This window comes from Giraffa tippelskirchi, chromosome 7 (assembly GCF_054371585.1).
Source record: "Giraffa tippelskirchi isolate mGirTip1 chromosome 7, T2T-mGirTip1v1.2.pri, whole genome shotgun sequence".
Classification (NCBI taxonomy): Eukaryota; Metazoa; Chordata; class Mammalia; order Artiodactyla; family Giraffidae; genus Giraffa; species Giraffa tippelskirchi.
In genome coordinates, this window is record NC_137281.1 from 93,449,479 (window position 1) to 93,465,355 (window position 15,877).

The following is a 15,877-nucleotide window of genomic DNA, read 5'->3' on the forward strand; positions in this document are numbered from 1 at the left end:
TTCTATGTCCAGTGAAAAATATTTTAAAGAATGAAAATGAATTAGAGATACTCTCAGATGAAGGAATTCAAAGGTTAATTCATTGTTAGCTGATCTGTTCTTCAAATTGGTAAAAGAAACTCCTCAGGCAAGGGAAACGACTCTGGGGCATTCCATGGTGTCCAGTGTTTAGGACTCTGCGTTTCTATGACTGGGGGCCCGGGTTCAATCCCAGGTCAGGGAAGTAAGATCCCACATGCTGCACAGCAAAAAAAAAAAAAGGAAATGATACCAGAGGATACTTGAGATATCAGGAATAAAGGATAAATGGTAAATGTAATAGACTATTCTCCTCTGGAGTTCTGTAAAATATGTTTGATGTCTGTAATAAAAAATTTTAATATTGTGTGATAGCATTTTCAATGTATTCACAGGTAAAATATATGACAACTACAACATAAAATGGGAAGGTAAAGGGATTTATATGGAAGCAAGGATCCTCCATTCAATTTAAGAGATAAAATATTGATTCTAAGTAGGCTGTGAAAAGGTAAGTATGTATATTACAATTCTCTAGAGTAGCCATTAAGAAAAACTATACAAGAGATATAAACGAAATAGATAAGTAGAAATGAAACACTAAAAACTACCAAAATAACTTAGAAAAAGGCAGGAAAAGGGAAATAGGAACACACAAAAAGGGAACAATCATAAAAAAGAAATAATAAAACGGGAGGCCTAAATCCAAACACATCAATAAGAACATTAAATGCAAATGGACTGAACACATCAATTAAAAGCAGAGACTTTAGAACAGAGGGAAAACACCAGGCCCAAACATATGCTGTCTACAAGAAACTCACTTCAAATATAACAGGTAGGTTAGAAGTGAAAGGACAGTAAAAGATGTGTCATGTAAATACTAATCAAAAGAAAGTTGCATTGGCTATATTAATATCAAAGTAGGCTTTAGAGCAAAGAAAGTTACCAGTGATGAAGACAGACATTATACATGACAAAAGCATCAATTCACCAATAAGACACAACAACCCTGAAAGGGTACGTATATCTCCATAAAGCTTTAAAACACAAGAAGCAAAAACTGACAGAACTGAAAGGAGAAGCAAATTCACAACTGCAGTTGGAGACTTCAACAGTCCTCTCTCAAGGACAAAGAAGTACTGAACAATAGCAACAACCAAATGGCACACATAGGACACTCCACTCAAGACAACACAACAGATATTCAAGTGTACATGGAATATTCACCAACAGATCATGTCCTGGGCCATAAAACAAACCTTAGTAAATTAAAAAAATTAAAATTATAGAAAGCATTCAATATGCTCTCTGACCATAATGGACTTAGACCAGGAAACCAGTAACTGGAAGACAACAGGAAAACCTAAAAATACCTGTAAATTAAACACACTTCTAAATCAGTGTCAACAGAACTTTTTCGCAAAGGGCCAGCAAATAAACACTTTATGCATTGTGTCAGCATAAAAATGGCTATAGGCAGTACATATACAAATGGCTACAGCTCGGTTCCAATGAAACATTTTTTATGAACATTGAAATGAATAGTGTCCAATGACGTAAGATGCCACAATTACTTATAAACACTTAACTCAAATGGGTTTCTGTGCTTAAAAATGGAATATACTCTGAAAATCTGATGCTTACTTCTAGTCTGCATCCATTTAAGAACTAGTAGAACAGTAATTCTCTTACCATAGTTAGCCCAGGCTGCATTCCAGCACGGATGGCCTCTATCTGTGTATGAGTGAACTGAATTGTATTACTGCAAATAAGAGTTGATAAGAACTTGGTTAAACATAAAGATGGATGATGTTAATAAGAATTTAGACAACGAGAGGTCTGAACATTTGCTCTGTATTTGTCCCTGGTCTCTCAATCTCTTCTTCCTCCCATCCGAGCCCTTTCTGTGGCTGTGCCTGTGCAGCAAAAAGTACATAAAGGCATACTCTTTTAACAAATTTTGAATGTACAGCACAGTATTGTTATCTATAAGCACAATGTTGCACAGCAGATCACGTGACTGACCCAGTCTATTCTGAATTTTACCTCTGCCCCTCCACAGACCAATTAAAACTGAATGAATCTTGTGGAAAGAAAAGACTACAGTTATTTTTCAATATGGTTAGCCCAGATCTTATCTGGAGTGTCAAAGCACTAGTTCCCCATCTAATACCAAACACAATGCCACTTTATTACTCAAGACACACATGCGCAAGGGTAGCTGCTAAATGTAACACATGCTCATGAAGTAGGAACCTTGTGGTCACATTCAGGTAGAGTGCTAATGTTTATTTTTCATCGTCCCTGAAAATGTTTCTTTTTGAAATATTATTACAGAATGCTCAAAAATGTCTGAACTATTGAGTCAACCAACAGAAGAAAAGTAAGGAGGGTTCAGAAAAAGAAGTTTCTTAAAATTTTCAAAGAATCAGAAAAACTTTTAAATATTACTAATCCATGTGAAATCACAAACTATTATCTGTTATTATAATTAGCAGAGGCAGTGAAATTACCGTTTGGGTTGGTTGTAAGGATAAGGACCTCTATTAGGAATAACATGAGGTTCAACAATTAAAGTTTTTGCCTCCTCAGTGTCTTCATCTTCCCCGTCTACATCTTTCCGCTTCTTCCCCTTTCCACTTCTTACTGGAAAAGTTATCCTACAAGACCAAAACCTTTGTTTACTTTCACAATTAACAACAGTTTGCCAAGTATCTGTCTCATGCGTGACATTGTACAGAGGACAATCATTAGCAAGAATCATTTATGGTTTAAAGGAACTTACTCTCTGCATATAAATTTCAAAAAAGTAGATTTAAAAGCACTGAAATGTGGTTAAGTGTGTTTAGATTAAGAAAAAAGACATCTGATTAAGGGAGAATCAAAGAAAAAACATTTATCTAATTTTTTTTTCCTACGGGAAATAACTTTTTTTTAACCGGGATAATATTCATATAAAAGTCACCATTTTAAAAGGTTCAATTCAGTGGGTTTTAGCACATTCACAATGTTGTACAGTCACCACTATTCTCTAAAGCCAAAGTATTTTCATCACTCCAAAGGAAACTCTATATATAAATTAAGCAGTCACTCCGTATTCCAACTCAAAACTAGCCTCTGGCAATCAGTCTACTTTCTGTCTTCCTATCAGACTATTCCGGTCATTTTGTGTAAATGGATATAGTATTTGTTCTCTTCTGTTTAGCTTCTTTCACTTAGCATAATGTTTACAAAAGAAAATTTACATACTTACAGCATATTCACTGTAAAGTGCTTTACACATTGTCCTTCATTTAATCGGAAAAGGCTTTATGGGAAAGATAGTATCTAAAATGAATTTCAGAAGACATTCCAGGAAGAAGCAAATAGCCACTTCTACAGAAGTGTAGGATACAGTACAGAATATAAGGCTCGAGAGAAAGACTGGCACCTTGTTATGACACCTTTGGAATATCAAGCCTTTAAGGCACAAGTTCTTAGCCTGGGGTCAGGGATACCCCAGGAAGCAACTCCCCATAGGTACCTGGTGGAAAGTCAATGAAAACTCTTAAGATTAAACTAAAAAACTAATTCTCTATATGTACTTTTTCCAGTCTTTGTTCACATTCTGAAAAAAACAGATTAAAAAAAAGCTAAGAACCAAAGAAGCTAAGAGGTCAGTTTGTAGTCAGACAATGGGATGACTCTAGCAGTAGGCATCGTATGATGGATTTAAGAAAGGAGACAAGAGGCAGGAAAGACACTACCATTACAAAGACTGACAGTGCTGAAGGTTTAGAGAGGGAGCCATCAGGACTGACATTTGGAAAAAAAAACAAAACGTATCCTTAAGGCAGAATCTGTAAGACACACCAAGAGTTATGGGAATAGAAAGGTTAAAAAATAATGCTGAGATTTCAAGATGATTTTGCCATTAACAAGATTAGAGAAGTATGGAGGAAGACTAGGTTTGAGAATTAAAAAGGGTACATGTTTTTAATATGTATAATTATTATATTTATATTTAATGGTTAATTAAAAGCTATATGTTCTAATTTGCAACTAAGAAAGTAACTAAATCCTTTGTTAACATCCCAGGTATACCTAGTGCTTTGCCACTAATTCATATGATGGAATTTATGAAGCATTCAGGACTTCAGGTACTCTGTTCTTTTACTTAAACTAATCCAAAGCTCCTTTAATTTTGAGTATAACAATATTATTAATATTTAAAATTGTGAAAGCAAATAGGGTTAAAAGAAAAAAAGAATTTTTTCCTAAAAAGCAAGAGTTCAAAATCACATGGCTCATTATATTAATTAGGACTTATTTCTTCAGTCAAATGCTACAAATATATCAATATAGTACTCTTCAAACTGATCCCTTGTAAGACAAAGGCTACTTTTACTGTGGTCTTACACGAAGAATTAGAAATAGAGTCAAATAAAATAAATTTATCCCAGTGATTATATGGGGAAGGTGAAAACTACCCAAACAAAATCTAGATATGATACTTAAAACTTACTTTAGCTACAGTCCTGATGGCCTCACTCAGAATGACTACAGAAAGCTTGGAAAGGAGTATATCCAGTTTTGACTTTACCTGAAAGGGGGTATCTGTAGAGCTGGGTCATCCACAGTTACTTTAACATTATGACCAGGAAAGCTGGTTTTTAAATGTTCAATGGAGAGAAATGTATCATTGAAATCAAGGGTGGCAATCTGATTGGGCATTTTGGAATAATGTGCACTACTTGGATCCCCATAACCTAAAATGATGTCATGCAGCCAGTCAGGTACCACGCAATCAGTATTCATCAGGTTCCGGATAGTCTCCAGCACAGCCTGTCAGTAAGAGGACAAAAACGGATTTGTCAAGAAGACATCTCAAACATTTGCACTTCAATGGAATGTAGAGCTGGCTGTACTAATCCAGAATTCCCAAGTGTTTCAAGGCAAGAAGCTATTTTCTGCTGACAGGTGCTTGGCTAGACTGAATCAACAGCTATATTTCCAGCTGATACCATACACTGAGTTAAACAAAAGACCAAACTTAGCAAGAACAGTTTATCCATTAGGAGATCATTTAGACAGAATGTCATAGATGAGTTTACCACTTGACTTCTGTTGAGCAGTATGAAAATTGGATCAGGTCTACGCAATAGCAAGAAAACATTATAGAACAAACCCTTGAAAAAAATGTTTCCTCTTAGAAATTACTGGAGTTTCCTCCACCTTATAGCCTATAGTTCCTCATTACTGAGACCACATACAACCAGAAGCACATTAATGTATGCCTTGATTGTGAAACACACCACAATTTAGAAATACTAAAATTAGCACTGCTAGAGATAAGAAATAAAAAATAAATGAACAATGATAAAAATGAAATGTCTAAATTTCAGAATGAAAGAATTAGGACTACAATAAGAGGTCCCTAAAATAGTTAATATATATATTGTCAAAAGTAATTACTAAGAGCCAAGGCAGATTCTTAGACTTTCCAATAATTATTTCAACAAAGTGATCTATGCAACATACGAAAATCAGAAGGTTAGGCAATTAATTTCAAAGAATAAAATAACAAAACCAGACATTTTTATATTATAAATGCTATACATCCAACAAGATAATGAAATAACAAGATAGTGTATGTTAATCACACTTATATTTTCTTATTTTCTTGCACTAACCTCTACCTAAAATTCTCGAAGTCTCATCAAAAGACAAAATAAGATTTAGCAAATAAATTTATTTATATTTAATCTATGTTAAGAATTAAGAGATTTGTTTAAAATCAAAACAAAAGCAATGACCATTATTTTAACAAATCTTTTTAAACCTAGTATCTGTGTAGTTATGTCTTAAAAGTTATTCAAATGAAGACACAGTACTTTTAATTATATAGCCCACAAATTACCTTAAAGTTATTTTCCTTTGGTTTTCTTCTCATTATTACATTAAAAGTTTCATACACATCTTCTGCTCCATTTTGAATAGTATTGGTCATATCTTGTTGGTACTGATTTGGATCCAAAAACACTCTAAAGGTCCTTGATTCTCCTCTAAGACTGGGTCTGGGTTCAGGTCCTAGACATTTTTTTTAAAGCTTGTTAAATGAAATATATATGTTTCAAATATCAAAGTAAGTTAACAGTATTCTTTTTCTAGAAATGATGAGTAAAGTATTCAGACTTAACTGCAAGCCATTCCTCCCACTATAATGCCTTCCACTCATCCATTTCAAATTCCAAGCTGAAAAGATTTTCTCCTTTCTCTAAATTGTTACTATTTCTTCCCAGAACAATCGTGTGATGTTTGTGGTACAATGCCATGAACTGCAATTATTTGTGTATGCCCTCAACTAGAACAGGCGCCTTACAAGTCAAAGAACTTTACTTGTGTCAGTTACTCACAGCTCCTTCTGTGTGTGTGTGCATATGTTAGTTGCTCAGTTGTGTCCAACTCTTCTTGTGAGCCCACAGACTGCAGCCCGCGAGGCTCCTCTTGCACGCAAGAATACGGGAGTGGGTTGCCATTTCCTTCTCCAGGGGATCTTCCTGACCCAGTGATTGAACCTGGGTTTCTTCCACTGCAGGTGGATTCTTTACCGACTGAGCCACCAAGGAAGCCCCAAGGAGATGTTTCTAAATAGGGTTATGCTGGCATCTTGGGCAAGATAATTCCTTCTAGCAGACAGTTCTGCTCAGGTACTTAACATCCCTGGCCCCATCCATCAAACATTAATAGCTGACCATCCCTTCCCTACCCCAGTCATATGACATCATAGATACCATGTATTTTAAATCACAGGAGAGTGTTGTTTCCATTTATGAGCCATGGCTATCATGAAGCAGATCAGTGAAACTTAAAAAGGAAATATTAGGAAAATATATCAGTGAAAAACTATAGGAGGTATTCAGAGGTTTTTAAAAGCAATAAAATATCATAAAAGGAAGAGTTTTAAATATAGGCAATTTCAAAAGAGCTTGTCCAAAATCTAATACAGAAGTCCAGAAACCATATTATTTATCTCTAAAACTGGGTGGTAGGTACCCTCCACACTTCTATATATATAATCCTTTGTGCTGATTTAGTATATAAAACAACTAAAAAATTACCTAGGAAGCAAAAAGGCAAAGAAATTTATCATTATGTACACACACACTTTCAAAAATAAAGATCATCATACCATCTTCAATGACACGCCCTTTATCATCTAGCATGCCCTGGATTTCACAGCCTCTGACATAAACTAGGCCAACCTGCTCAATAAAAGGTCTTCTTCGGTCAAACTTGGTACCATAAGGTTTTGTGGGACGCACAGTAATTAAAAAGCATACATCATGCTTCCGAAGGCCTAGTAAAACATAAAACACATTTTCACTTATTAGAATGCTGCTGCTTTCTGTCTTCCATTGGTAAATTCTCTTCCTTTTATCTTTGGAAAAGACATAAAAAACTTTTAAAATATCAGAGATGATCAATGATTATATTTACTTTGTAATACAATTATAGATTTCCTATATCTTTAATACTCAATGTTTGACAGCAATAATAAAAATTTCTCTTTATATTAAAATGAGAAAATTTATGCCATATAAACATTACTGAATAAGTCCTCTAGATCATGTTACAACTCCAAAATTAGATGCTTGTCATCTTTCTTATTTCTAACATTCTTAATAAGTAACCAAAAATATGGTTGGCATCTATATCATATTTAGCAGGTTTCTAACATCAGTTTAAACTATCCATCAGTGTCATTTCAACAATAGTCTAACTGCATTTCACCAGAACAGGTCAACTCTAGAATAATTCATCAAGGCACGAAAGCATTGTTTATAGACAGCATCTTGAGGAGACAGCCAAATATATGTTGCTTCAGTTGGCAAATACTGAAATTTTCATAAGCAAATGTCAAGAAACAGGAGACTTGTGCCAAAGTCCGTAGTTTCCCATTCATTAGCTCAAATAATGGATTAAATAAGATTCCCAGCTCTACTAAAAGCAGACATACTGGAAGATGAGGGATTTTTATTTAGACCACACAGCATGTAATGTTACATGTCATTTTTTTCTCATTCATTTTTTGTTAGTTATTGTATAGTACGAATGCAAATTTAAACATTTTGCTTGCTCATAACCTTGGTAACAAGATAAACAACTCAATCAAATCAGCAAATCTGAGTGTGGCTAATAGTATTAGCACCATTCTGGTGGTTTCAACGTGGAATATGGTTCAAGTGTGCTAGAAGTAATAAGTGACTCATAATAATGAATTGATTGCTTATTTCCCAACAAATTCTAGGCAATGAAGCAGAAGAACCATGACAATGAAGGGGAAATGATCTACTAAGTGAGTTGCACTGCCTACATAACTTCTGATGCATACAACTCATTGAAACCTCCAAGTCTTAGAGCCAAAGAATTGGGTCTGGGAAGTAATTTTGTCCCTACCAATGTCACTTTTTGGCATCACAGAGGGATACTGTGGGATGTCTCAGCCCACATTAAAAATACTTGTATTACAATAATCTCAACTCTTTCAACCATTTGCATTTACTCCACCCTGGCTCTGTCCTCTAGATATTTCAGTTTCATTAATTCTGTTTTTGTAATTTTAAATGGGGTAATGGAGAAAATAATGACCTGAGCTTCATACTTTCTTGAAGAGACAAGGATCTTTTATAGTATTTAACTTCATTTCCGCAAAATTTTGTTTTTTACAGGGCAATACTCATTACTGTTTACAGAACTTCTCTCTCATTTTTTATTTGGTTGCTCCATCTGGAAACAGTAAAGGGCTTGCAGTTTGGCTCTGGCTTCCCAGAAAATACTCTTCTACCCACCATGCCCCTGACCGGGCCCGGTCCCAACTCCCAGGCCACAGACAGGTACCACCTGAGCTCTGCCTCCTGCCAGATCAGCATTAGACTCTCACAGGAGTGCGAACCTCTCTGTGAACTGCACATGGGAGGGATTTACGGTGCATGCTCCTTACGAGAATCTAATGCCTGATGATCTGATTCTGCATTATGGTGAGTCGTATAATTATTTCACTATATATCAGAGTGTAATAATACTAGAAATAAAGTACACAATAAATGTAACGCATCTGAATCATCCCAAAACCATCCCCCTACTCTCATTCATAGAAAACTATCTTCCATGAAACCTGTCTCTGGTGCCAAAAAGACTGGGGACTGCTGCCCCAAATAAATCACTCATCCCACAATACCCTATTGTTTCCTATCTTGCCCATCAAAATTTACCCATTCTATTTCTCATCTGCCAGAGGTCCATTAAAAAAAATAAATAAGATGACTTGATGGCCTTCTGATTAGCAGTCTCCAAGTAATGGAAGTAAGGAGTTTCCAAGGGGTTTGGGGTAAAGAACCCCTTTTCCCCCTTAACATCATAATGAGAGCTTGTCTATATATCTCTACAAAGGGTCTTTGTTTCCCCCCAAGTTTTATTTCTAGGCATCACTAGTACTTCTAGGGGTGGCCAATAAGTTACTTCAGTTCATTACTCACTATGTAAAACAGTATTTATCTTAATACCTCCTCAAGCTCTAAGGAGCAATAAATTTAAGACCTTCATCAGCAACTGAATGCCTCTCTCACAATTCAGCAATAACAAAAGTATACATTATTTTAGACGTGTAATGTGTCAGACTGGAACAGTTTTGAGGGATACAGGAGTCATAAAAACAATCTGTCACAAACTCTACCTACTACAGTGGCCATTTGTTAAACATCTGGCCAGCTTTGTTGCTGGATTCCTTCAAAATTATTTGACAAATGTATCATACAGTCCCTGAGGTTATAAACAGCTATATCGAGAGCAGTAATTTCTGAAAACTGATCCATTAAGGGACTATCCCTTTCCTTCTGGCACGCCACAAAGGTAGAAGGAGATAAAGCCCACCAGCTCCGGTTGCTCATAACAGGGTAGTAAGAGCTGTCATAGACAGCTGGGAATAGAAAAGTGTCCATTTAAATCCATTTACGAGCCATTTCTGACACATTTTAACACTTAAAATGCTCTCCTCTCAGCTCTGCCAACTGCAATTTTTAAAACACTCTGCTATACATGCTATTTTATGCTTTTTAGTAAAGTATTAAGGTATTTAATTATTATTCTGTATGATCCTTGGTGTTTTTATTAGTAATACTTATAAATCAATTGTCATTTTTTAAGCCAAACTTTAAAGATAAAATTTAATACACTTAAAAGGGCAATATTTAGCATATGTGTTTTTGCTAATGCTCTAAGCAAACGTCTACAAAGTAAAAGACAAAAGGTAACCACTTCTTGAAATACAAAATTACCTTCCCATTCATCTTTGATGTGATCTCTGACATTCAGATTGATGGTAACATCTGCGCGGACTCGGGTTGGCCAGTTTTCACCTATGTTGGGTTTGGCGACCTCCACCACAGTGAATGCCACAATGGGCTGGGCCATTCGCGCCCAACCACCAAACACTACACCGCCATACTCTGATTGCCTAAAAATCAGAAGCAGATGATTACTCAAACAAAAAATAACTTTGCCCAACTTTTAGACAAGTTAAACTAGTAACTAGAAATACATGTTTAGCTAGTATTTAAGCTCTAACATTAATATGGAAATCTTATTCTTAAACTTAAGAAAAACATAGAATTTATATATGTAAGAGCTGAGCCATTTTGTTAAAGAATAAAATTATCCAGCATTCAGTTTTATATTTTTGCCCTTTCTCCCTCTTCAGGTAGTTGCTCAGTTGTATCCAATTCTTTGTGATCCCATGGACTGTAGCCTGCCAGGCTCCTCTGTCCGTGGAATTCTCCAGGCAAGAGTACTGGAATGGGTAGCCATTTCCTTCTTCAAGGGATTTTCCTGATCCAGGGATTAAACCCAGGTCTCCTGCACTGCAGGCAGATTCTTTACCATCTGAGCCATCAGGGAATATTTCTACAAATTGTTTCAAAAACGTTTTAGAACAAATTAGACTTAAAAAAACTAAAGATAAGTAAATGATATCTATGCAAATGCTTTCTTTAGGGGACAATATTTAAGATATTGAAAAGATATTGCCATGAATGGGAGTGTGGGGAATAATCAAGCTACACCTAATAACGAGAACCACTAACATGCAAATACTCATTATTTCTTCTTATACTAGTGCTTTAGCTTTCACATTAAATAGTGTATTTGGGAAATTTGTAATATTAAAAACTGAAGCAACACTCCAAAATTGGAAAGTACTGCCTAAAATAACATGCTTACCAAGATAAAGAAAATAAAAATCGTAAAACTACATGACATCAAAGAGTGAAACTAATTAAAAATAAAGTTTGCTATTCCAATGATTTGGTTAGTACTGAAACAATTTCTAAAAGGCAATGTGTGTGCATGTTAGTTGATCAGGCATGTTCGACTTGGCGATCTCACGGACTAGTCCTCCAGGCTCCTGTCCATGGAATTCTCCAGGCAAGAATATTGGAGTGGATTTCCATTCCCTTCTCCAGGGGATCTTCCAGACTCAGAAATTGAACCTGGGTCTCCTGCATTTCAGGCAGATTCTTTACCATCTGAGCCACCAAGGAAGCCCCCTAAAAAGGCATTACCTTGAGCATAAAAGCTTCTGTAATAATTTTATATCACCTCCTCCATTCTTTACAACTTTACTTTAATATAGTTGATAGACCATAAAATTCATTCATTGTAAATGTGTAATTCAGTAATTTACAGTAGGTTTATAAAGTTGTTCATCCATCACCACAATCCAATTAATACAACATTTTCATCACGCTTTAAAAGATCGCCCTCATCCACCTGCAGTCAGTCCTGCTCCTACTCCCAAGCAACCACTAATCTACTCTCTCCAATTCCTTACCTCTTTATAAAATCTACCTGCAACATGAGGTATTAAAAATGTGTAGATTTCTGACCCTCATAAGCACATCCTCTTATACTGCTCAGTAGTTTCAACAGCCTGAAAATATGATTAGAACTGCGTAATGAGTAAAAATGCCTCTACTACTTTTCCTCCTTCAGGACATGAAACAAAAAGAAGACCCATCCTTTTAGATCTCATTATTTTGAACAGTTTTCAATGATCGGCAGAAAAACAAATTTTTCTAAAAAAAAATTTAGAAAAACTTATTATCAGAAGTTATCTCCAAAAAGATACATGTTCTACTCGCAGAAAATAATGTAAGCTAAAAAAAAATTACTTTATTAATAAACCATAAGAACTCTAAGTATTATTGCTTTATTTGGCATTTAAGTAAAGTATAAGTGCATTTTTTACTTGATGAATTGCTAGCTATGAAGTCCCTACTTTGCAAAATGATCAAAATTTGGTCCAGAATCTGAACATATAAGTGCGAGGTAACCATAAATTGTAAGGCAGCTTTCTGATCAAGCACTCCCCCAGGGTCCAAACAATGGGCAGTGATTTCAGCAAAGCTGTGGGCAGAGATGATCAGCCAGAGGGTATACAAATTTCACAGTGCTGGCCTGCCCACTGACTCAACTGATTATTAAGTCAAAAATACTTTACGCTGTGTTTTATAGTCTCATTCAGAATAACTTTCCACATAATAATTAATTAAAAAATAGAACTGTGTATGAAATAAAATATGGAAGACAAAAAAATGGATCATAATCACAGTATCCATGCAGCTCTCTGTAATTAGTCAGGAGAGAAGCCTGGAAGATACCAGAATCAGTTCACATTTAAAACATGTTAAGTTTTCACAAAGAATGCAGTATAATTATATGTATGTCTGCATGGTGTGACACTAATGTGATGAAAATTCATTTTACAGAATTCTTTTACTCGTTTTCAGTCATTTGTGATATGTAATTTATCATCAGTAATAATTTCATACTACAAATGAAACAGTGAATGAAGGGCATTTACCCAAAGTCAGTCATGTCTGAAAAGCAAAACTAACTTTCACAAATCTTATACTGCACAACTGCCTACAACAGCATGAAAGGCTTTTCTTAGCTAAAGGAGCTCCAGACGTAAGCTAGCAGGTGGAAAGTTGAGTTTGGGCCAGAAAAGTTCCTCAAATAATGGAACCTACTCAACAAGGCCCTAAAAGGGAGGGCTGACGATTCCGTCTCTTCAAGGCAACCTGTGGCGGGAGGGCCAGGGAAGATTTTCCAATATTCCGCTCTGTGCAATGTTCAGCTATGCCCCTCATCTCCTGCCAGGTCCTTCAGAGAGGCTGACTAGTGATGATAGCCGCAAAAGCAGTTGGGGTAACAGAATACCCCTTTATCATAAGCTTCTCCCAGGACTTAAACTGCCCTGCCTAGTACACACCTGCCGGCCAGCCCGTCCCGCTCCCTCTTTACCCTCTTACTATCGCCCGACTTACTCCCACTCCCTCCCCACCTCCCAGAGCAATGACCTCTCCTCCCTTTCCCTCAGTCTCACTCCCAAGTACCCAGAAACATATTTTCTATTTTAGTATTTTGGTTATACCTAATTCACATTAAAGAATTTCTCAAAGAGTAAATATTTCATATTTTAAAGTGCATCTTCACACCAGATGTATTATTTCTAAATACACGTATGAGGTTTCTGACAGAAGTATGTCAGCCACTGTTTGCATCTCTTTGTTGCAAGTGGAACCAATTTACTAACCATGGCTTCATTCTGCTGACACTATCCTCGATGTCCTGCCTAATTTCATAAGTTGATTCTAAGCGGAAGAGATTGAAGTTCCTTAGGAGGTAGTCATGAAGAGTCAAAAACTGCAAATTCAACTTGGGAAGAGCAAGACAACCTGAAAAGGAAAATAACATCCACAGTGAATTTTTTTTTTTTTAAATCAGACATCTGCTTTACATATTAAAAAAAAGGCACCACAAATTTGTTAAGAACCTAATTTAACAGTGTTTAAAATACAGCATATTTGAAAAGGTCTTATTTTTGTTTCCATACAGAAACTGAAACCAAGTTAACAAATGCCATATATTAAGATTGGGAACAAAGGATGAATTTCATTAATACATGTAGTCTGTACATCTATGACTCATATGCAAACAGTGCTTCTAAACAGTGCTTAAAGATACTTAAAAGAACTGACACAAGGGGTCTAAAAAATTCTTTCCTTACCACCTAACTTACATTTGGCAAATCTCAAAGTAAATAATGCTAGCATAAACATATAGCCCATGACCAGATTTACCAAGAAAACTGAATTAGCATATTTTATTACATAACTCTATCTTCAGTGATCACCACTGTATTCTGAATCTTTGCCTTTCTGATAGACTTTAAGGATAAGGCATTGACTTTATGTTATTCCTAGAGTTCTTTCCCTTCTATGACAATATTAATCAATAATATTCTTTCCATTATCCTCATGTAACACTATTTACCTTGGATAATAAATAACCAAGCACTTAGCATCTACATCAAAAGGTCAAAAAAGAACCCCAAAATACATTTACAGTGACATAACTAAAGTTACACTTATAGCATTGTTAGGTCTCATTAAAACACAGCTTTATGGGCACATTTTATACAGCATGATGCACACACACACACACACACATACACACCACTATTTATTAGGGAATGCTTAAGTTTAATAAAAATTCTTAATGCTAAGCATTCAAAACACTGAATAGTTTCTAGCTTCTACAGTTGCACTTGAGAGTACCAGAAAATTACCCTAAGGTATGCAGAGTACGTCATGAGAAACGCTGGGCTGGATGGAGCACAAGCTGGAATCAAGATTGCCGGGAGAAATATCAATAACCTCAGATATGCAGATGACACCATCCTTATGGCAGAAAGCAAAAAAGAACTAAAGAGCCTCTTGATGAAAGTGAAAGAGGAGAGTGAAAAAGGTGGCTTAAAACTCAACATTCAGAAAACGAAGATCATGGCATCTGGTCCCATCACTTCATGGCAAATAAATGGGGAAACAATGGAAACAGTGCCAGACTTTATTTTTTTGAGCTTCAAAATCACTGCAGATGGTAACTGCAGCCCCGAAATTAAAAGATGCTTGTTCTTTGGAAGAAAAGTTATGACCAACCTAGACAGCATATTAAAAAGCAGAGACATTTCTTTAGCAACAAAGGTCCGTCTAGTCAAAGCTATGGTTTTTCCAGCAGTCATGTATGGATGTAAGAGTTGGACTACAAAAGAAAGCTGAGCACCAAAGAATTAATGCTTTTGAACTGTGGTGTTGAAGAAGACTCTTGAGGATCCCTTGGACTGCAAGGAGATCCAACCAGTCCATCCTAAAGGAAAGCAGCCCTGAATATTCATTGGAAGGATTGATGCTGAAACTCCAATACTTTGGTCATCTAATGCAAAGAACTGACTCATTTGAAAAGACCCTGATGCTGGGAAAGATTGAAAGCAGGGAAGGGGACGACAGAGGATGAGATAGTTGGGAGGCATCACCAACTCAATGGACATGAGTTTGAGTGTACTCTGGGAGTTGGCAATGGACAAGGAGGCCTGGCATGCTGCAGTCCATGGGGTAGCGAAGAGTCGGACACAACTGAATGACTGAACTGAACTGACTGATAAAGCAAATAGAAGGATGTTCAGGTACATATGATGACTTCTACACTAACTTTCATGTTACATCTGAATGCTGTACTTTATTACCATACCTTCCCCAGAATAGTATTCAGTTGGGACAATATTTTCATCCCATATGATCTTCTCAGTTGGATACAAAGGCATCTGGTTCAACTGCTGAATCTGAGAAATTCGACGTTCATGACGAGATACCTAAAAGAAACAAGTTTAGGAAGAAAGTCAGAAACATCTTTTTTTAATCAAAATAACTTATTAAAAAATTCACCAAGAAGTATGGAATGAGAAGTTTCATATTTTTCA

The 15,877-nt window shown here is 36.0% G+C and overlaps 1 protein-coding gene across 2 annotated transcripts in view; it reads right to left on the reverse strand.

Moving 5' to 3' along the window:
- AQR (aquarius intron-binding spliceosomal factor) overlaps positions 1 to 15,877 on the reverse strand; it is an 89,059-nt gene that overhangs the window by 39,106 nt on the left and 34,076 nt on the right. For both annotated transcript variants that reach the window (XR_014058714.1, XM_081507092.1), the window contains exons 15-22: positions 15,649 to 15,769; positions 13,655 to 13,796; positions 10,338 to 10,516; positions 7,193 to 7,360; positions 5,921 to 6,090; positions 4,604 to 4,845; positions 2,535 to 2,681; positions 1,714 to 1,783 (exon numbers count right to left, since the gene is read on the reverse strand). Coding sequence is in view for 1 of the 2 variants with exons in the window: in XM_081507092.1 (XP_081363218.1) it covers positions 1,714 to 1,783; positions 2,535 to 2,681; positions 4,604 to 4,845; positions 5,921 to 6,090; positions 7,193 to 7,360; positions 10,338 to 10,516; positions 13,655 to 13,796; positions 15,649 to 15,769 (1,239 nt within the window). In the remaining variant the exon portion in view is untranslated. The remainder of the gene's footprint in view (positions 1 to 1,713; positions 1,784 to 2,534; positions 2,682 to 4,603; positions 4,846 to 5,920; positions 6,091 to 7,192; positions 7,361 to 10,337; positions 10,517 to 13,654; positions 13,797 to 15,648; positions 15,770 to 15,877) is intronic.